This window comes from Halichondria panicea, chromosome 3, assembly GCF_963675165.1.
Source record: "Halichondria panicea chromosome 3, odHalPani1.1, whole genome shotgun sequence".
NCBI lineage: Eukaryota > Metazoa > Porifera > Demospongiae > Suberitida > Halichondriidae > Halichondria > Halichondria panicea.
Genome location: NC_087379.1, coordinates 6,534,931 through 6,556,891, shown reverse-complemented (window position 1 = coordinate 6,556,891; position 21,961 = coordinate 6,534,931). Strand labels below are relative to the sequence as shown.

General features: G+C 43.1%; 1 protein-coding gene across 1 annotated transcript in view; it reads left to right on the top strand.

Moving 5' to 3' along the window:
• The window catches only part of LOC135333880 (uncharacterized), a 39,046-nt gene extending 18,692 nt beyond the window's left edge, over nt 1-20,354 (top strand). The window contains exons 45-91 of the mRNA XM_064528896.1: nt 174-347; nt 601-759; nt 964-1,134; nt 1,266-1,598; nt 1,877-2,038; nt 2,160-2,327; nt 2,626-2,790; nt 2,983-3,153; nt 3,262-3,420; nt 3,795-4,289; nt 4,454-4,615; nt 4,891-5,058; nt 5,230-5,565; nt 5,834-5,995; nt 6,253-6,420; nt 6,730-6,894; nt 7,030-7,203; nt 7,405-7,581; nt 7,762-7,932; nt 8,145-8,306; nt 8,544-8,708; nt 8,836-8,994; nt 9,332-9,493; nt 9,784-9,942; nt 10,205-10,369; nt 10,473-10,634; nt 10,749-10,916; nt 11,110-11,271; nt 11,495-11,671; nt 11,905-12,063; nt 12,262-12,426; nt 12,617-12,793; nt 12,930-13,097; nt 13,486-13,662; nt 13,789-13,983; nt 14,078-14,177; nt 14,330-14,496; nt 14,578-14,679; nt 14,730-14,933; nt 15,620-15,838; nt 15,890-15,979; nt 16,140-16,276; nt 16,425-16,798; nt 17,179-17,299; nt 17,439-17,608; nt 19,744-19,903; nt 20,147-20,354. Coding sequence (XP_064384966.1) covers nt 174-347; nt 601-759; nt 964-1,134; nt 1,266-1,598; nt 1,877-2,038; nt 2,160-2,327; nt 2,626-2,790; nt 2,983-3,153; nt 3,262-3,420; nt 3,795-4,289; nt 4,454-4,615; nt 4,891-5,058; nt 5,230-5,565; nt 5,834-5,995; nt 6,253-6,420; nt 6,730-6,894; nt 7,030-7,203; nt 7,405-7,581; nt 7,762-7,932; nt 8,145-8,306; nt 8,544-8,708; nt 8,836-8,994; nt 9,332-9,493; nt 9,784-9,942; nt 10,205-10,369; nt 10,473-10,634; nt 10,749-10,916; nt 11,110-11,271; nt 11,495-11,671; nt 11,905-12,063; nt 12,262-12,426; nt 12,617-12,793; nt 12,930-13,097; nt 13,486-13,662; nt 13,789-13,983; nt 14,078-14,177; nt 14,330-14,496; nt 14,578-14,679; nt 14,730-14,933; nt 15,620-15,838; nt 15,890-15,979; nt 16,140-16,276; nt 16,425-16,798; nt 17,179-17,299; nt 17,439-17,608; nt 19,744-19,903; nt 20,147-20,233 — 8,453 coding nt within the window. The 3' untranslated portion in view covers nt 20,234-20,354. The remainder of the gene's footprint in view (nt 1-173; nt 348-600; nt 760-963; nt 1,135-1,265; nt 1,599-1,876; nt 2,039-2,159; nt 2,328-2,625; nt 2,791-2,982; nt 3,154-3,261; nt 3,421-3,794; nt 4,290-4,453; nt 4,616-4,890; nt 5,059-5,229; nt 5,566-5,833; nt 5,996-6,252; nt 6,421-6,729; nt 6,895-7,029; nt 7,204-7,404; nt 7,582-7,761; nt 7,933-8,144; nt 8,307-8,543; nt 8,709-8,835; nt 8,995-9,331; nt 9,494-9,783; nt 9,943-10,204; nt 10,370-10,472; nt 10,635-10,748; nt 10,917-11,109; nt 11,272-11,494; nt 11,672-11,904; nt 12,064-12,261; nt 12,427-12,616; nt 12,794-12,929; nt 13,098-13,485; nt 13,663-13,788; nt 13,984-14,077; nt 14,178-14,329; nt 14,497-14,577; nt 14,680-14,729; nt 14,934-15,619; nt 15,839-15,889; nt 15,980-16,139; nt 16,277-16,424; nt 16,799-17,178; nt 17,300-17,438; nt 17,609-19,743; nt 19,904-20,146) is intronic.
• Nucleotides 20,355-21,961: the final 1,607 nt, after the last annotated feature.

The following is a 21,961-nucleotide window of genomic DNA, read 5'->3' as shown; positions in this document are numbered from 1 at the left end:
AGCAGTGAGTAACCGTATATAGCGGGTATTTTCATTGGTGCAAAATTTCATATGAAGTACACATACATGCACAATTTAGTATTCTAAATACTCGTACAACACAGAACAGTGACGTAGAATCTATTGCGAAAGATTATGCATTAGGCACTATTGTTTGTGAATCCCCCCTACAGGTGCTACTTCTGTCAGGTTTGCTGGTTTCGGTCAGGGAATGGACCCCATCTTACTCGACAATGTGCAATGTGCTGGAGACGAAGATAGACTCATTGATTGTCCTTCCAACGAAATCGGGCTCCACAACTGTGCACACTCTGAGGATGCCGGTGTCAGATGTTTGCCAATCCCACGTAAGTAACTCCATTTTTTTGTGCTTGTGTTATCGTGTGAGCTGGTGTGCTTGTGTCATCTTGTGGGCCGGTGCATGTGTATTGACAACCTGAACAAGAAATTATAATTATGAAAAGGACGAGGGTCTGCTCTCCGCTATACTTGATGTTCCATAATTAAAACCATCTGGGTGTAACCTTGATACATACGTTATATGATCGTATTCCTCTATAGATGTGTTCCTTGACCATAGATTTTGATATCTCACTGCAGCACCTTGCTCCAACGGAGATGTGAGACTGTCAGGTGGGACTAGCAGCGGTCAGGGTCGAGTGGAGTTCTGCCACAATCAGATCTGGGGCACCATCTGCGATAGTGGGTGGGGCATTGAGGACGCCAATGTCGTGTGTGGTCAACTGGGATACGTCAGAGGTACTTACAAAATCAGTTCCTAGAGTCCATCAAGACCATGTATAACTGTACTACATGTTGTGTGTGCACTAGCATTCTTTAGCTGTATATTATTTTATAAAGCGCTTAATTTTTACATTACGTATGATGACAAAGTCACCAGTCAGTATCAGGATATTAAGACATTACCATGGATAAGACATTACCATGGATACATCATTGCAGATGGAATGAACACGGCCATTGGTGGTGCTTCTTTTGGCGAGGGTGATGGTCAGATCTGGCTAGAGAATGTAGCATGCACTGGTACTGAAGAGAGTCTAGGCATGTGTGTGCACGATGGTATTGCCAACCAAGACTGCACTCACGCCATGGATGCTGGTGTCACCTGTCAAGGTATGTGCGTACGTATTGAACACTTAAGTCTGGTGCTATCCGGACTGCACAAATGCGTTTTCATTAGCACAGTTTGTTTGGTACCTTGGCTCGTAAGAACCAATTTTGACAGCTGTATCTCTCCCTCGCAGAGTGTGCTGCCGGTCAAATACAATTGGTGGGTGGAGCCTCACTGACCGAGGGGCGAGTTGAGGTGTGCAACAACAACGTATGGGGCACTGTTTGTGATGATTTTTTTGCTGTCAATGAGGCAAACGTGATCTGTAGACAGCTGGGTTATTTGCCCCCTGGCACAACGGCCACTGCTGAAATTCAAGCTAGATTTGGACAAGGAACTGGACCAATCACCTTTGATAACCTTGCCTGTACCGGCACTGAGGCTTCCCTGTTTGACTGTCCCCACAACGGAGTCAACATCCACAACTGTGCTCACTCTGAGGATGCTGGAGTCACCTGTCCAGCAGGTACGAAATGTAGCCCTAACATACAGACATTTAGGTCCTAACTGATTGGCCTAGTTTATGCATGTGTGTTATACAATCCTCATGTATGTAAATTTATCTATAGATAATTGCATGTACATACTTGTGAGCTGTCCTGCAGCATATTAACGCTAGACCGCTTTCCAGCGTGACAACAGAATCTACAGTATATAGTATTGCAAATGATTTTAGAGTGCACTACAATGTCTATAATCAAACATTGAGCACTAATTCATGATTTTCTTTGTGGGCACATACAGAGGCCTGCGTGGATGGAGATGTGAGACTGGCTGGTGGTACTGGTGCTGACCAGGGACGACTGGAGTTCTGCCTTAGCAACATGTGGTATTCCGTCTGCAACAATAACTTTAACTCAATTGACGGCAGCGTCATCTGCAGACAGCTGGGCTTCTCAAGATATCGTGAGTACCATTTTCAACGTTCACTGTAATTGTACATGTTGTGTGCTAGTAGATTTCAAACTAATGTTCCCTTCTAAAGCTATGGATGTGATATTGTCATTTTTACCTCAACTATCTACAGATGCTGATGTAACTGATGGTTCGATGTACGGAATGGTCCCGACCATCGGGCTTGACAATGTAGACTGTACTGGTGATGAGACTGCTCTCTCTCAGTGTTCTGCAAACGTTACAATCGATCCCAGCTGCACTATCACCACCGTCGTTGGGCTCGTGTGCAGAGATGAACGTACGTTCGAATGATTATGCAGTGAAATCTGTCTATATGTATAATTATTGTGGTCACTCTGTAATGTGATCACTCTCCATAACACAGCTAGGTTATTGGGGCCAGCCTCGAAGCTTCTATACAGCATAATAAAATTATGTTTCAGCTATAGCTAGCCTGCATGCATGTGTTAGCAGATCAAGGGTTACCTCTCAGTGTGTAAGTATATAATTTCTTTACCTTAGACAAGCACATATGTTCTCAGTATAGTTAAGTTACATCAGAGCTTTCATACTAACAACTTCCTTCCCCTCTGTAGTTGTATGTGAGGACAACCAGCTAAGGATTGTGGGCGGGTCCAATCAGTATGAAGGTCGCGTGGAACTCTGCATTAGTGAGAACTGGAACACCATCTGTGCTGATGGAGCTTGGTCAAACAACGATGCCAATGTTGCTTGCAGAGAGGCCGGATATTCTGCTATGGGTAATTATAGGTTTTGTTTATCAACTTTGCGCAGTAATTAACTTGTTTTTGGTGTTGTGAAATACGAATATGTGTGTATTGTGGGGAGTGTATGGGTGTAGGTGTGGAGTGGGTGACTATAGTTGCCATAATTATAGCGGGAAAATTGACCGTTACATTTATATGTCTCAGCAATTATGTTATAACATGCAGGAGCTGTGGCCTTCACTGATGCATTCTTTGGACAAGGTATTGGACAGATCCAGTTTGATGTGTTTGGCTGTACCGGCCTTGAGAGTCGCCTTACTGACTGCTCCTTTGACCCTGTCACGTCCAACTGCCCTGGAGACCACACCCAGGATGCTGGTGTCCGTTGCAACCAAGGTATTGGCTCAACATTATTTTCAAAATTGGAAGAATGTCGTAGTGTCTTTGTTAATTTGTCATGTGACCTTGTGTACAATGTAGTTACTGCGAATATTTTGTACGCAGGTTGTGAGGAAGGCGAGGTGAGACTTGCAGGTGGCAGCAGCCCCAGCGAAGGCCGTGTTGAGATCTGCATTGATGGTTCCTGGGGCACAGTCTGTGATGACTTCTGGGACAATGCTGAGGCTGCTGTTGTTTGCAGGCAACTTGGACTACCAGCTGCTGGTACGATCGTGTGTTAGGAACCTACCTGTGTGTGTATAAGCACGCATATCATTGGGCGTCTAAAGTGGTGCTCGGTAAAGGGCTAAGCACTTGAGACTAAAACCTGACTGTGTGTTTCTCATATGTAGCTATTTCTAAATGTTCACGATAGCAAGGTGGTCGTTTTGAGAAGATACTCAGTGTATAATATATAATTTTATACTAGAATTGCATGCAGCACACAGTCATAGTGTTGTTCCGTATTAATTCTTTTGTATGGACAAAATCATGTGTGAACATTGTGGAGGCAGTATTGAGTATAGCCATACCTTTGATTAAGTGTCATTATCTCCATACATTCATCCTTGCCTCCTATCTCTCTCTATTCCTCGTAGGAGCCATTGCTACAAGTCTCTCCTCCTTTGGCGTGGGATCAGGTGAAATCCACCTTGACGACCTCATGTGTATTGGAGACGAGGAAAGCCTTCTGGACTGTCCCAATACCATGATACACAACTGTCTCCATATCGAAGATGCAGGAGCCATCTGTCAAGGCTGTGTCGCTGGACATATTAGACTATCCAATGGCTTCCGGACGAGTGAAGGACGAGTGGAGGTGTGCCGTAACAATGTATGGGGTACCATCTGCGACATATCCTGGGGGCAAGAGGATGCCACCGTTGTGTGCCGCCAACTCGGGTGGTCAATTACTGGTGCAGTCGCTCAAACAGGAAACTTTTACGGGCCTACGGCCGATACCATGGTGCCCATCTATGCCTACAACTTCGGGTGCACATCAACTGAACAGGGATTGGTGGACTGTCCATTCCTTGAGGCCACTGGAAACTGCCTCCATTCTCAGGATGCTGGGGTGCAGTGTAGCGAATTTGGTGAGTCGCCATAGCAAAATTCACCACTTTCATGACAGTAATTGTTATTAAGTTATCCAATAGATATACCAATGTATATATTAGACACTGTTGCTACACGTAAGCATAATTATATTAAACTGTCCATTCTGAGCTAATGCTCACATGTTTTTCTGTGCTTGCAGCTGCCTGCAACGAGGGAGAAGTACGTCTGATGGGAGGCAGTAACCGACTAGAGGGACGACTAGAGATATGTCTCAATGAAGTATGGGGTACTGTGTGTGACGATGGCTGGGACAGCATTGGTGCCAACGTGGCCTGTAGACAACTGGGCTTCTCTAGGTTCAGTAAGTTAAGAATTCTTCTTCATTTTAAGAAGTACAGTTAGATTGAATATGCATGCTCACCAGTAATTTGACTGAAATTTTCTGAACACCCCAATATATTATAGGGACATTGATAGACACATGAAGACTATAACTGCAACACACACACAGTTATTATTGTTGACACGTCTTTCCTAGAACGCATACTGCCACATAATATGCATGCTTATATTTCGGAGACCATTATAATTTTGCACAAAGTAATAACATAATATTGTCTTTTTCTTTACCCACAGATGCAATTCACTTCAGCAATGCGATGTTCGGAGAAGGCACGGGCCCCATCTACCTCGACAACGTGCAGTGCGTTGGATCAGAGCTCCACATTCAAGAGTGTACCTACTCCAGTGACGCAAGCGAATGTACTCACGCTGAGGATGCATCTGTCAGATGCAGTGGAAACTGTAAGTGATCGTAACTATGTGCCTGTAAAATTTGTGGTATTCCCTTATTAAATAATATAAACAAAATTCAAAAGTTTGCTCAAGCTTATGGTGTGATTAGTGTTAATTATACAAATGTGTTTGTTTAATGCAATGTTTCCAAGAATTTATTCTTTTCGTCAATGACTGCAGTGATGTGCGAGAATGGAGATCTGAGGTTGGCCGATGGAACTAACGACTTTGAGGGTCGCGTGGAGCTATGCTTCAACGAAACTTGGGGAACCATCTGCGACAGTTTCTGGACTGAATTTGAGGGTGATATTGTGTGCCGTCAGCTTGGCTTTCAGCCCTTCGACGCCGTTGCATTATATGACGCTACCTTTGGTGAGGGAATGGGCCCCATCTGGTTCGATTTCGTGTTCTGTTTCGGACAAGAAGAGAGACTTTTGGACTGTTTCAACAATGGCTTCCTCTCCATGGACCTGTGCACTGGTCATAACAACGATGCTGGAGTCAGGTGTATAGAAGGTATGTACTAAGACAAATTATTTTTTTATTTTTTTTATAGCTAGTATATAGTTTGTGGGCCCTGTTCGAAAAACTTTAGTGAAGTATGTATCACATCTATGTAGAGAGTTGGTGTTTCAAATCCCATAATTATAATTATGGCAAGCACCAACAAAAACTATTTGGCAGTGCATGCAAGACATGTATGCACTTATACAATGTATACTCACTCGACAGAAAATACGTAGTATGTGGATAAATAAATAAGTAAGGATATCTTTGTGTTCAGGATGCAATACCGGTACGGTGAGACTTGCTGATGGACAGGGTATGACCGGTCAGGGACGAGTAGAGGTGTGCAGTGACCAACACTGGGGCACAGTCTGTGACGACAACTGGGATGTCAATGACGCTAATGTGGTGTGCAGGCAGCTCGGATTCTCTGGAGCTGGTAAGCACGGGTGACTGGTTCCATGCATGCCCTGGTTCCATGCATATAGAGTGTCCTACAAGCAAATGTATACATAGGTATCTGTCTCGTCTGCTTGCCTTGTTCCCTCCCTAGCTTGAGGCCTTTTGTGTAGTCAGTATAATTATAAGAATGAATTTAGAGCTATGTATATATACATGATCTTCATGCAGTGACACCAGTTAAACCTTTGCCTTGATTGAAGAAACTCAGTAATGTAATGTTTATCTCTCCTGCAGGTGCCATGGCCATCACTGACGGCACATTTGGAGTGGGAGAGGGCGCCATTCATTTTGACAACCTTGCCTGTATCGGAAGTGAGACCTCTGTCTTTGACTGCGTAGTGGACACTGACACTTCTGACTGCTCCCACGTTCAAGATGCTGGAATTATCTGCTCTTTGAACAGTGAGTGTAGAAGTATTCTCATATTGTACATCAAAATTCTGTTTAGAATCACAACTTTTCTGCTAGTTGAATGTCACGAACAAGAGTTGACCGTAGAGTTGTTTCCAAGCATGTGGCTCCTATTGTCACCCGTAGCGAATTGAGCAGGACGTATTGCCTCTAATCGTTTGGACGTATGTTCCTGTTCAATTGCATGTAGTGTACCAAGAGTCAACCCATTGAGCTCCACTTTCACTAGTTACAGTTACAGTATATAATGTCAATAAACTAAGCCAAAATATTATCAGCGATGCCTGGTTGTTTGTTCAGAGATCTGTGAAGATGGCGATCTTCGACTGGGTGGGACCTCCACGTCTCCTTTAGCTGGCCGTGTTGAGGTGTGTGTGAGCGAGATCTGGGGCACCATCTGCGACAGCGGCTGGGACGTAACTGATGCAGGTGTCGCCTGCAGGAAGCTCGGACTGTCTAGATTTGGTGAGAATGTGTGTTATCTACATGTGTGTACATTTCCAAAGATGATAATTTGTTTTGCCGTAACTACAGTATTATTTCTTAAATTTCACGTTTACAGTATTACAGAACTTCATTACTAATCTGTCACTTCAACAGGTGCTCTGGCCCAAGGAAGCTCCTTCTATGATCCTGGAACTGGAGACATCTTCTTTGACAACTTTGGCTGCACTGGTAATGAGTTGAGCCTCCTGGACTGTACCAACACTGTTGCCGTTATTACTGGCAGCTGCAGTCACTCGTCTGAGGCCGGAGTTCGTTGCAATCCAGCACGTAAGAATAAGTACTTGATTATTACATGTATATGAATGAGAAGACGCTATTGTAATCAGTATTTAAAAACCACTGTTCATTCCTTTGAGAGGGCTGATTAATAAAATTAATGTCGAGCCGTTTTATTTTGCTGTCCCGTATATCTAGTGTGATTGTGGTTTGCTGCGTCATGTCATAATTATATATGTGCCACTCCTACAGCTATCTGTCAGGATGGGGATATTCGACTGATCACGCCAACTAATATGCCGGATCTCCGTAACAACAGTGGACGCGTGGAGGTGTGTTTGAACGAGGTTTGGGGGACAGTGTGTGACAACTCCTGGGAAACAAATGATGCCAACGTGGCTTGCAGACAGCTAGGATTTTCTCGATACAGTGAGCCCACATTATTTACCTGAGACTCTTAATTGTATCTGTTTCTGGACTTTGCATGTTTGCTTGAAACCACCTTTGCTGAAATCACCAGTTGTAGTTCAGATGCTAGTGTACAGTATACACAACATACGTACATGTGTACCCATGCAGGCGTTTAAAAATTACACTTTTTCTTGGCAGATGCTGTTGCTAGACCATTGGCTGCCTATGGCCAGGGTGTTTCTGCTATCTCCCTTTCCAGCTTAGGCTGCACAGGAGACGAGGAGCGGCTCATCGACTGTTCATACACTGACCCTAACGTCGACATGTGCACCCACAGTGAAGACGCAGCAATCGACTGCAGCGAAAACTGTGAGTCAGAATTTACCTTAGTCGAGACTTTCACGCAGCAGCAACTCTGCAACAGAAAAGTGTCCTTTTTATTGAAGTGTTCTAATTTTTTAATGGGTTAATGTATGAGTTTATATAATCAAATTCCTGATTATACGAGGTATGTTGAAAATTCAGTGTTATATACTAGTATGCACTAGCACATTTACCTCAATACCCTATATACGTTGCAGTATTTTGTGTCGAGGGTGACGTCAGACTGCAAAATGGCACTGATGGCACTCAAGGTCGCCCAGAGATCTGCATCGGAGAGGAATGGAGGACTATTTGCGATCAGGGCTGGTCCCTCAATGACGCCAACGTCCTCTGCGGGCAGCTGGGCTTTGCCTCAAATGGTAAGTGTACAAACTTGAGTGAAGTCTTGGATATGTGCGACCACCCAAAGCCCTTTTTTTTAGGCCATGCAGCAAATGTAACAGTTAGTTAAACTACCGTAGGCTATCACAGGAATATATATATATAATTATGCGTTTTACTACTGAATATTGGTTTTACTACTGAATATTGGTTTTACTACCGAATATTAGTTTTGTAGGGAGTAATTTAATCCATGCTGTATGTACCCATTGCAGGTGCTCAGATCTTTAGCAATGCCTTCTTTGGTCAAGGAACTGGTGCAATCGCTTTTACTCAACTATCTTGCTTCGGTACGGAGCAGAACATCCTTGAATGTCCAATTAGCACTGACACCAGCACTTGTACTCACGCAGACGACGCTGGAGTTATCTGCCAAGAAAGTATGTTTCCATTATGATTGAAAAATGTGTGCAAGTGCAAAACTGCATGACATGTTGCTTAACTTCTACATTGAATTCCTGCAAACTCGGTAAAATAAGGGCCTTATTCAAATTGTATTTTTTGCAGTCTGTGAAACTGGAAACATTCGCCTTGTTGAGGGTACAAATGAGTACGAAGGTCGTGTGGAGGTGTGTCTTAACGAGCAATGGGGTACAGTATGTGACGACATCTGGGATACACCTGACGCTAGCGTTGCCTGTGGGCAGCTTGGATACTCCCGAGACAGTAAGCACACAGTAAAAACACATTCGTTACAGTAACATTTAAATGAAACGCATCTTTTGAAATTTCATGTAGAAATGACATAAATTTCTGTCATTTTAACACTAAAATACGATGGTGTATCTCATATGACATAAGTGTTTTTGTTGTGCAATAGTTACTGTAATGAACACTAATTACTGAGATGTACCCATGCATTAATGTATTTTGTAGACCTTCAAAATACATGCAACCCTTTACCCATGGCAGTGGTATTCGAACCCTTCCCCGTGGTGACATTTTCATTGGCTATACCACTCGTCAGTCATTCACTATGCCTATGTTTTTATCTCAACAACAGATGCTGTAGCACTTTCCCTTGCTCCGTTCGGTCAAGGCCTTGGTCCGATATGGTTGGACAACCTCGCCTGCAATGGTAATGAGGAGAGACTCATCGATTGCGGCTACGATGCTCACACTGCTGACTGTGCTCATTTTGAGGACGCTGGACTACGTTGTCTACGTAAGGCAATCAGTACCTGTACTGTACTTCTTGTAGTCCATGGAAGTCTTATTTACTGTTTTCGGATGCTGTGCACTGAGTTGATAGCATTATGGGATACAATTTTTTTTAGTTTGCCAGTAGGCAATGGCTTACTTAAATTCCGATACACATGCATCAACTAAAAATGTATTTCAACAGAACATTTCAAACTCACTAAATCTGTAGAGATAATAATACTTTGAATTACGTAATTAAGGAAATGTGATTGAGTAACGTACATGCATGTACGTGCGTCCGCTCATTTGCAGCTTGTACCACTGGGGACATCAGACTACTTGATGGCAGCTCCATCTACGAAGGTCGTGTGGAGGTATGCCAGGACCAGACGTGGGGAACTGTCTGTGATGATGGATGGAGCACTCTCGATGCTACCGTGGTGTGCAGACACCTTGGTTACTCTGGAATTGGTCAGTTGGTGTTCTAGTGGTCAATAGTATAAAAGCATAGGTTCATGTCTACGTACCAAATCAGCAGTTACAATTGACTAGCACTGTGAGAACAGTATTGATTTCTGCCTGATAAATGAAGCTAAGTTACAAGCTTACATAATTATTATTTCAGATCCTGCACACGCGTGTATATGATGTTAGTATCGTATGCATGTCCATGGTCACTGACGTTCCATTCCTTTTAGTTAATGCTATCCATCAATCTTTTGGTGTACTGCAGATGCCCAGGCCATCCAGGGTGCAGTATTTGGACAGGGAGTTGGTCCGATCTACCTCGACGACGTGGCATGCAGTGGAACTGAAACTGACATCTTCGATTGCACCGCCACAACAACACATGACTGCGACCACTCTCAGGATGCCTCTGTTCGCTGCAACTTCCCACGTGCGTTACTCCAATACTAAAACGAATTATTAACTAGAAAAACGAACTCATTATAAGACGCACACACACAAATATATCTTACGTTTCATCATTTCAACCACAGCTGTTTGCACGGAGTCTCAGTTAAGACTGGTTGGAGGCACGAGATCCAGTGAGGGGCGAATTGAAATCTGCCGTCTGGAAGCATGGAGTACTATCTGTGACAATCTATGGAGCCGGGAGGAAGCTCAGGTGGCCTGCAGTCAGCTGGGATATTCAAGACATAGTGAGTAGATAGAGTAATTGACCTATAGATGTCTTTTACTGTGTAATCTGATCATTTTCTACTAATGTTCTGAAACTGCGAACAGCAAACTATTTCAGTAATTTTCTCCTACAGATGCTAATTCAACGGTTGGTGCTTCGTTCGGTCAAGGCACTGGTCCCATCTACGGCACTTCAGTGGTGTGTAACGGGGAGGAGCAAAGCCTTTCCGATTGCATGTACTCCATGGATGCTTCCACATGTTCCCATGCCAACGATGCTGGAATTATGTGCGCCGAAGATCGTAAGTGATTTTTACTGTCTTTCTATTGTGAGGAGGAACCACTTCAAATGCTGTCTTTATAGAGACATAAATCGATTCTTATTTGAATTCAGGACCCTTGCATGAGCAGAGGCATTTTATATTATCATAATTATGTTATAAACTCAGTACAAAATGTGTTTTATCCATTTTATTATTGTCTGCACTTCTCCAGTGCTGTGTCAAGATGGAGATATTCGACTACAGGGCGGAGCCAGTGAGCTTGAGGGTCGTATCGAGCTCTGCAATGATGAGACCTGGGGAACAGTCTGTGATCGCGTATTTGGGACTTCCGATGGCAACGTTGCTTGCAGGCAACTTGGTTTCGCTCCTATTGGTATGTCCTCACCATAATTATATACACGCAACTATAATTATGGAGGCAAATTTATATACTTATACCAGATTACTGAACTTTAAGCTATAGGGTGGGAAAAGTCAGTATGCATGGTATAATTATAATAATATTGTGGCAGTGACCATCACATGAAGTCAACTATCACAGTTATAGCAATAGTGCGTTCATAATGATTCTCCTTATCTATACTCTCTTGTTTTAGGTTCCACCATCAGACCTGGTGCTTTCTACGGGCAAGGTAGTGGGCCAGTCCTCCTTGATGGAGTCGGCTGTACAGGACAGGAGAGTCAATTGGTGACTTGTCCTCACTTTGGTATCGGTATGGTTGACTTCTGCACTGGCGGACACACTCGGGACGTCGGAGTCATCTGTGGAGAGGGTACGTTATAATATCTACAGGTATAGCTTACTTTGTTAATTGTTATAATGCATGTCCTAAAGTACGGAATTGTTTTCTGTAATTGTTAATTCAACTACTGTAGAAGAACATTTTGCCATAGTAATTGAGAGTCTCCCACTCTCTACAAATGCATGCACCAACAGTCTCCAAATTTGAATGCCCATGATGTTAATCATAAAAATTATAGCTATGTCTCTCTCTGTGTGTTGCAGTGTGTGAGAGTGGCAGCATCAGATTGGCCAATGGAGACACACCTTTCTCTGGTCGTGTGGAGGTGTGCAACGAGGAGGCCTGGGGCACTGTCTGTGACGACAGTTGGACCCAGGCAGATGCCAACGTTGCTTGTCTGCAGGCTGGTTTCTCACGATTCGGTGAGTATATAATTATACAGACACAGGCAATTTCTTGTGAGTATTTCATTCATTGTAAACTTGTGACTGTTCAGTAACTGATGTACTTTGCTTGGTGGATTTTGTGTGTGTACATATATAGCTATAGTAAGGTGTGTTGCGTATGTGCATGTGTATAAATCGTGACTGGCTCACATCATGATTCTTCAATGTGATTAGGTGCAACTGCTCACAGTCTTGCCTTCTTTGGTGCTGGTGTTGGGCTTATCCATCTTGACGACCTCATGTGCACCGGAATGGAGAACTCTCTCTTCGAGTGCCCCTTCAATCCCAACCACAACTGCGCCCACTTTGAGGATGCTGGTGTCACTTGTGTGCCAGAAAGTAAGACCAACAAACTTGTCAAGTATAGAGCCATGCACATGAATGATTGCTTCTTGGTTGACACCCCCTAGATAATGCTAATATACGTGTCATTTTGGCCTGCCTATATAGCTGCCATGCATGCATTTACCCTCATGCACCATTGTGACTTTGTGAAGTGTGCTTACACAATACTATTGAACATACGTAGGTGTGTGTAGTGATGGAGACATTCGTCTGTGTAACTCTGCCGATTACTGTGGTGCTGATCTCCTCGAGGGCAGACTTGAGTACTGCTTGAACGAAGTGTGGGGCACTGTTTGTAACAACATGTGGTCGGTCAGTGACGCTAAGGTTGCCTGTATTCAGCTCGGATTCTCTACAACAGGTATTCACCATTTGTACCTCAAAAGAAGCCTGCATGTCACTACCTTTTATCTGCATCCTTTAACGTATAATTTGATATTTAAAACTGCTCCACTATGAAGAATACAAAATTTAAAGTAACTCCTCTCTCCCTCTAGGAGCCCAAGCCTTCTCCGATAACACCTATGGACAGGGTTTCCCATCCTCCCAAATATGGTTGGGAGGTCTTAGTTGTACTGGTTTTGAGACTGCATTGATTGACTGCCCCTCATCTGGAACTTCTGGCTGCACCCACGCCATGGATGCTGGCATTCTCTGTGTAGAAAGTACGTACCTCGATCATTTAGAGCTATACGTGTGGATTATCATGTTTACCGTGAATCATCAGCAGTGGTGTAGGAAGGGGGGCTCCAGGGGCTGGAGCCCCCCAACTTTCTAGGCTATTATAAGTATAGATATGACTTATCAAGCTGCACAATGCAGATATAGCCGTACTTTTCTTCCATTCAAAAAACTAGAGCCCCCCATTGAGAAATTAGTTCCTACGCCACTGATGATGCACCATGCTGGGTGGGTGACCGTGTATGCAATTTTACACACTTGGCTTCCAACTAAGGAGGGTTCTGATTTGAGTGGTGCTGAGCATTACAGTATGTATGTGTTATGCCAGCCGATTGTAATTACACATGTGCCTGCTGCTTTCCACCCCCACAGAGCTTTGTGAGGATGGTGATATCAGACTGATTGGCGGCACTGACTTGGACTCCAACGGTCAGCCTCTGGCTGGACGAGTAGAGTACTGCTTGGCAGAACAGTGGGGTACCATCTGTAACAACGGCTTCGACAACTTTGATGCTAGAGTCATCTGTAGGCAGTTGGGATTCTCAATCAGTGAGTCTCATTCCTATCGATGCACTGATCAGATACAATAAGTATAATAATATGTATACATGTTATTTTTTTGTTATAATTTTCTTCAGACTATGTGATATTTATTGTCTTACCAAAATCACACAGACGGTGCAGTGGCGCTGACCGGAAGTAACAATCCTTACGATCCAGCTGCTTCTACTGTTCCTGTATTCCTAGACCAGCTGATGTGCACTGGCACTGAGAACACTATCCAGGGGTGCAACCCTAACATCAGCCCAGCTGGCTTCACCACCTGTACACATACCCAGGACTCTGCTACCAGCTGTCAAATCAAAGCCTGTGAGCAAACACATAAGCACACACTTACACGAGTCATAATTACACACCTATAGTACTGGACCATATTTTAAAATTGTTCACATTCATTTTTCAGCTTTCCCCACTGGCGTTACTGTAGTTCCTGCCAGTGACACATCTCTTGTGGTCAACTGGACTCGTCCCATTGAGTTTTACTCAACTCTTCTCCGTTACAGGTGAGAAAAATTGGAACATAGCCCATTTATAAGACCTTGCACTTAGTGTATATGACACTGTAATGCTTTGTTTAACAATACTGTTGAATATAGATTCTAGATTGCGCTGCTTTTCTCCCTCACGTGCATTTGACAACCTTTTATTTTTCCAGTGTGTCCTGTGCACACATCCTTGCAACTACCATTGATGACACGATGACAACACAAACCATCATTGGATTGGACGCTGCAACAGATTACAGTTGCTGTGTTGAGGCTCAGTACACTGATTCATCAGAGAATAATCGGGCTTGTGCAGATGGAACCACTCTTGACGGAAGTGAGTGTTTATATTCCTTGCAGATTTATAGCTTAGTATTGTATTTGTTGCACATACATTGTATACACATCCCTCACTCAGTACCTGGTGTGCCTACTAACCTTGGTTTTGTTGAACTTGACGCCACTAACTGTGGCACTGTCACCTTCACTTGGGACCAACCTTCGGAAGACGAGAGAAATGGTACGTCATACTTCTTGTCACATGACGCTTAAATATTATTATTGCTCCAGGTGAGATCACGATGTACCAACTGAATGTCATCTCTGCCAGCTCTGGACAGAACATTTTGAGTGCAACCCCCACCACTAACAGTTACATAGCTTCCGGCTTGCTGTGCTGCAACAGTTACTCCTTCCGTGTGGCAGCTTCCACTTCCGCTGGATTTGGTCCACCGACTAGCGGCCCGACACTGAGGACCTTGGCTGACCTCACAAGTAAGCTAAAAATACACTTCTTTCTTGAATAAGGACTAATATTTTGAAGTACTTTCAACTTGTTATTTTACTTGCTAAAGTGTTGTAGCCACTTTGCGTTATCTATGGTATTAATGAAAGCACCGCGGGTGCTGATGCCTCAGTGGAGATACTAAAGCTACATAACATAAATCTACTAATAACTTTTATACACACATTATAATTATCATGATGAACATTTTTGCATTTAATTTTGCTGCATGCAAACTCAAAGAGTGGGTAGTGATCGAATGATTATTGTTAAACGATCAATGCCAAAAGTTCAAGTCTAAAATTAGGTTGCATCAGCAGAACCTTGCAGCTCTCTTCTCATTCTTGCAGTTACCAGTAGCTAGCGTTCTACTAACTACTAAGTAGAGTAGCAACACTCGGTGAACTTTTGAAAAGGCTGCAATAGCTAACAAAACTAGGCATAACTCGAGAACGAAGTATTATTTTGCAAATTCACGAATTAAAATCTAATTAACATCACTAGAAGCCTATAGAAACTCTTACTTGCACTTCATGATCCTTGAGCAGCTGTAGCAGACACACAGACAGACACACAAACCTCGCTTGCATATGTGCCCCGGGGCATAAAAAACTGCTAAATGCTCTGCCAAATAATTCTGTGCAATGATGAATGTACGTACATGCACACTCTGCAGTTCCAATTCCTGTTCTTGTGAGAGCCACCAGTGATACAAGCCTCCAAATCAGCTTGTCTGTCATAACAGAGGTCATGAACCAGCACACAGGCGGAGATACCTACACTGTCGACGTATCACCTGACTGCAGGAACGGTCAAAATGCCGGTGTAGAGAACCCTGCACCACAATCACTTGCCTACGATGTTGACCCCTTAACCACCGATTTCTCTAACTTGCGTAAGTTGTTTTGCTATTAGCTTATGTCACTGACACTGCCCTCTCCCACAGTGCAAGATGTGCCGTACAGAGTGAGAATATCAGCTGTTGTGTGTACATCCCCTGTGCTCATTTACAACGAGCTTTGGTTCACTCGATCAAGTGAGTTATGGATTCTATGATGGCAATTTTTTATTATACATATTTGGCTTCAAAAACACATTCAGCATCACCCTACTAAATGTGTACTTACAATTCAAATATCATTACAAAACAAAATCGATTATGAGAAGTTTCTAACATGTATCTTGAATGTGTGCAGCTGCCTCCGTTGTTGATCCCAAGATCACTGCCACCGCTCGCTATCCTAGTGACCCATCAACAGCAAGCCTTGCTTGGACATCATCGGATGCTGATGTGGTTGATGTCAGCGTTTATAGTGGAGACACATTCAGTGAGGTGAGTCCCCCCAGGCCGCTATATGCTAAGTAACAGAAATGCATACATGTAGTTTAGGCTGGTTGTTTCAAATTTGATTCAACACGAAGCAAACTTGTTCTTACTGCAAGGGACACCTTATCAGAATCAATTGTTTTCATTTGTGCAGGAGAACCTAGTTGGCACACAAACTGTACCTACTATTGGATCCAGTGTCAGTGTCCTCGACGTTCCTGGCCTCGATATTTGCACACGCTATTGGTTCATTGCTCGAGCTGCCACCTGTGCTGCGGAGGCCTTTAGTGAGCCATCCCGTGTGGAACTCCGTGATACTGACACTTTTGAATTCATATTCAATCTTTTCGACGATGAAGGTTCATGCAGTGACTGGATCAAGGTGGCCACTATGGACAAAATTAATGCTATCGAGACTACATTGAAGGCTGTCTTGGATTCCACTGTGTGTGGTTTCATCCAAGTGGGTTGTTTCGACAGTAGTACTTTCAGATGCTCGGATACTGAAGGAAAGACTGTCAAGTTCAGGTAGATTACCATGCTCATTAATTGACCATACAAATAATTGTAGGCATTACTAGCAGCGAATATGTAGATTTAGTAGCCTCGAGACCAGCCGTTTGTTATCTGAAAGAACGCCTGGTCAAGTTCCAATGTACAACTTGTCTAATTGGTCCAGGAATTTCTTGGACCAATAATTGCCTGCACAAGGTGTATTACCTCATTATAATGCTGTAAAATGCTGACTCAGCTAGACAAGTTGTACATTGGAACTTGACCAGGCGTTCTTTCAGATAACGAATGGCTGGTCTCGAGGGTATAGATTTAGTGCTGCATGCATTTAGATAGTAAGCTTATAGAAAGTGAAATTAGTGTTTGTTTCTCTATGCACTATAATTTTTCCACAGCACCACACTTGTCGGACATGGAACAGCATCTGCCAGTTCAGACCAACAGCAGTGTTTTAACGAATGGCTGTCTGGAAGCCCACAGTTCACTCTACCCTCTAGCAATGGACAACCTATTCGAGTAAGTGAAACCTTGAAACAGTCACAATGCTCTACAACACTTGCTTGCTTTAGCCATTAACCATTCTGTTGTAGCAGTTCCAACTGTTCATCATACTTAAATCTATTTCATCGCTATACTTATATCTCCCTTCAAACAGGCCATGCCAAATGAGGGAACTGTCACTGAGCCCCCAGCTGCTACTTCATCTCTTCCCGACTGGGTTGTTGTGCTCATTGTGGTGATCGTGCTGGTGGTGCTGGTTGTTGTACTGGTTCTGGTGGTGGTCATTCTGGTCGTGAGAAGAAAGCCTTCTTCTCCAAAAGCAAGGTGTGTTAGCAAAGCTTACAATGTGATTTAGCTAGATAGAGCAAGTTCTCAGTTTAACAAATAAGAAAGATATCATGGACTGACTAAGCACATGGTCACAATGACCTAAATACATAACACAAGAAAGTTCTAGAATGTTCCAGACTAGTCTAAACATAGATATGACATCATTATCAACTAAGTGTACATATACTAACAAGGTGAATTCCTGTGCCTATACTCCATCCTTCTCTACGGCCCTATGGCGCGCCGTGTGTTTCAATAACAATGTCTGCATGTACATAGGCGTGCCCTGGTGTGAATATACCTAGATAGCATGCACGTGCAATGATCGCCTTATGCAGTGATCATGTCTGCACATGCAACTATTAGTCTGTGCACATGCAGTGATCATGTCTGCACATGCAACCATTAATCTCTGCGTGTGCAGTGATCATGTCTGCACATGCAACCATTAGTCTGTGCACATGCAGTGATCATGTCTGCACATGCAACCATTAATCTCTGCACATGCAGTGATCATGTCTGCACATGCAGCCATTAGTCTGTGCACATGCAGTGATCATGTCTGCACATGCAACCATTAATCTCTGCACATGCAGTGATCATGTCTGCACATGCAACCATTAGTCTCTGCATGTGCAGTGATCATCCTTTAACGGAGATAAGCTTCCTTCTTGACTATAAGAGTTCCAGACGAAGTCTTAGGGCTAACAGCTTAAATCACATGCCCTCTGTCATTGTGAAATCTTTGAAAGAAACCTTTGACAAGGAGACATGATCACTGTATGTGCACAGACTAATGGTTGCATGTGCAGACATGATCACTGCATGTACAGACATGATCACTGCACACGCAGAGACTAATGGTTGCATGTGCAGAGACTAATGGTTGCATGTGCAGAGACTAATGGTTGCATGTACAGACATGATCACTGCATGTACAGACATGATCACTGCACACGCAGAGACTAATGGTTGCATGTGCAGACATGATCACTGCATGTGCAGAGACTAATGGTTGCATGTGCAGACATGATCACTGCACACACAGAGATTAATAGTTGCATGTGCAGACATGATTACTGCATAAGGCGATCATTGCACGTGCATGCTATCTCGGTATATTCACACCAGGACACGCCTATGTACATGCAGACATTGTTATTGAAACACATGGCGCGCCATACGGCCCTGGCATTCTATATAGATTTGCTGTGAAACATTGATCTGCACATGCGCAATGGTTGAATGATGAAATTAAATGGAAATGTGGGCAGGGCTATCTGATGTACATGCTGACAGTGCTAAGAAAAAGTGTTTAAGTAAAATTCAGAGCTCCACTACACCTCTGGGAAGCAGGAGTATCTTCTTAGTGTATAGATAGAGTAAAGAGGGGATTGGAAATGCAAGTGATTCACATGATGTTTACAATAAAGTCTATATAATTATGTAGTGGCTCTGTGACCATCCGTGTATCTCTTCATAACTCCCGCAAAAGCCCGGGAAAGTTATTGCATACATCTCAGAGCTACCCCCATTACTGAATCACATGCCCCCTGATAGTAGGTATCAATTGGAAATGAAGAAAATTAATCTCAGTTGTCGTGAAGTAGCTAGAGATACACAGAGCGCTTTTTCATGCTTGTATAGCTAACTAAAGGCTGTGTAACTAAATAGTGTCCTGTGTCCCAAATTGCCTCAAGTATGAGATTAAAGTTAAACTTTAGTAGCAGAACTGCTCGTTGACTTCTTACAGAAAGCAAAACAATTCTCATACATTATATTCATGTTTAACCCTCGTGTTAAAAAGTAAGCCTCGGTTAAAACCGCAGAGATACACGGATGGTACTTCAAGGGTACTTCCGTTTCCAATCCCTCTCAACTCTATCTATATGGTTTAAGCTACCTTGTTTTAGCTGCTCCATGAATAGCTGAGTTGGTGCCACAGCGAGTTTTACAAGTTGCCATAAACAGCCATACTCAGAGTCTGAGTATAGCTGTGAGAAGATATGAAATAATGGTTGACCTTTTTTTTTAGTAAATATTTTCAGCTGTTATTTTTTTACCCCTGCAAACCTAAGCTATCTACGGCCCTGTACTTATAATTATACATACTTCATCTCTCACTGCAGATCTGATAACTTGCCTCACCACCTGATGAACGATCAAGATGATATCTCTGTGTCTGGCCACTCCATTGGTATCGTGGAGAACCCTCTCTTTGCCGACAATGATGGTTTGGAGGAGATGCCAAGCTACGCTGCTCTCTCTGCCAAGGAGAAGGCCGCTGAAGTGAGCAACGTGCACCCAATAGTTTCATAAAACAAAAACTACAGAAAATACTATTCTATGGTGTATTCTATATATCAGAGCTGTATTTTGTGTTTAGTTTTATGGTTTGGCTGACCCAAAATGTACTGTTTGCTCCTCTCCCTTAAAAAAATGTTCGTATAACCATGTATAGCATGCAACCCAATTTTTTGCCCTTATGCCTAGCACCAAGTGTACTAAATTCTTTTTCTCTCCCATTTACAGGCTGAGTTGGAGAAGGGTTATCCTGACATGCCCACCTCCACTGGGCAAGGTTTCTCCATCAACTTTGAACCTCCAGAAGAGTACTAGACGATAATGTCACTTGAACTTTATAGTTAAGACTTTAGTGACTGGGTATACGTAGTTTTAGTAATATTATTTGCTCTATAATTATATAGCCGAGTTTTTATATGCAGTGATTAGTCAAAAAGCTAACCTGCATGATACTGTAGACTGAATCAGTTAAGGAATTAACAGTATAGTATCAGCATGGGTTGGCTTAGCCTTTCTCTTCGCGGCCTGGAATCGAGGCTAGGGTTGGCTACAAAGATGCAAACTTTCCTTTACTATCTTCAGATGTGCCTTTACCGGCTAGGTAAATGCAGTGTATGACGTCACACCCTCTGGTTGGAGGCGAGTTGCGCTCAAGAAAGTACACAATGATCCCTATATCTGCTTATTTTTCTCGTAGGGGGCCTAAAAGAGAAATTCAAAGCAATCAGGCATCGTGCACACATACACCCAGCACTACTGATAGCTACAGTTGCTATGTTAGTGCCGAGCTTTCTTTTATTCAGCTTGATTTGTGTGAAAAAACACCAATTTGTTAGTTTATGTACCTATATCTCCAATATGAAATAATTTTATAACATGTACTTTTCACAGAATTAAAGTGTGTTTATAACTGCATGGAACAAAGCATTATTTTCCAGCTCTCAATGCAGTGAAGTAGTAGCAGCACCATGAAACGTTTGTCCGAAGTCCATAAAGTTTGCAGGGGCGTTTCTAGAGATTGAAGCAGGAGGGTGCTCAAAAGTACAGAAAAAAAAATGGAGCCGCGCGCGATTTTACGCCCCCGCATTTATTGCGGCATACATCCAGCTCCTCCCCCATGCAGCCTTGCAGCAAAAAAGTACAGCACACTGCCCAAGAAAAGAGCGGCTCCTACTATTTCCTCTAGAGCTTCTCTCTTCCATTCTAGTTCTGTTACTATGTTACTAGACAAAGCATCTAGCTACAATAATTTTTCTGTGTATCTTCTTGTAAATGACAATATAATGTATAATGTTGTAGTTTGTAGCCCAGAGTAATCTATAGTACCGGTACTATAGCTCATAGTTCCCTGCTAAATACACTCAAATGGGATCTAATGCATGCATAGCGTGATAATAAGACATAATTATGAGTCAGTCATCTTGTAGGATCTCCATGCACTATTCTTCTGGGGTACATCCTAGCAAACTGGTCAATCACAATGGGGATGTCCAGTCACTCTAGTGTTAGTCATTGCTTCTCAGTATCTCTCAGTGGAGCAAGAGGTGACTGGGATAGTGCAGAGGATCTATTATGCATGCAATTAGCATTACATAACAACATTGGAATGGCAATACTGATTGCACATGCTCAATTGGGCGTGGTCATGACTTGTAATCGTTGTGTCAATGAGATAGAGCTGCACAGTTAGCTAGCTAGCTACTGAGTGATACGATTAGTTTCATGGTTGTCTGGGAGGACAGGGGGGTGCTCAAGCCCCCAAATCCCCCCATTGTACACGCCACTGGTTTGCGTACCTCTCCTGCTCTTACTGTACATGGTAATGTAGTTTGAAGTGCTCTAAGACACAGTTTAGGTATTAGAAAGTGGAACACAAGTATCTTTATCTGTATTGTGTGATCGAAGAGATGGCATTTAAAGGACTTGGGAACAGACCTGTTATGGTTTGTAGAGTGTACTGACACCCCCTTTGGAGCTCACTTTCTCATCACTTTGCATATAGTAGCTCTAAAAGATTAATAGCCTATGTCTAAGTGTATCTGG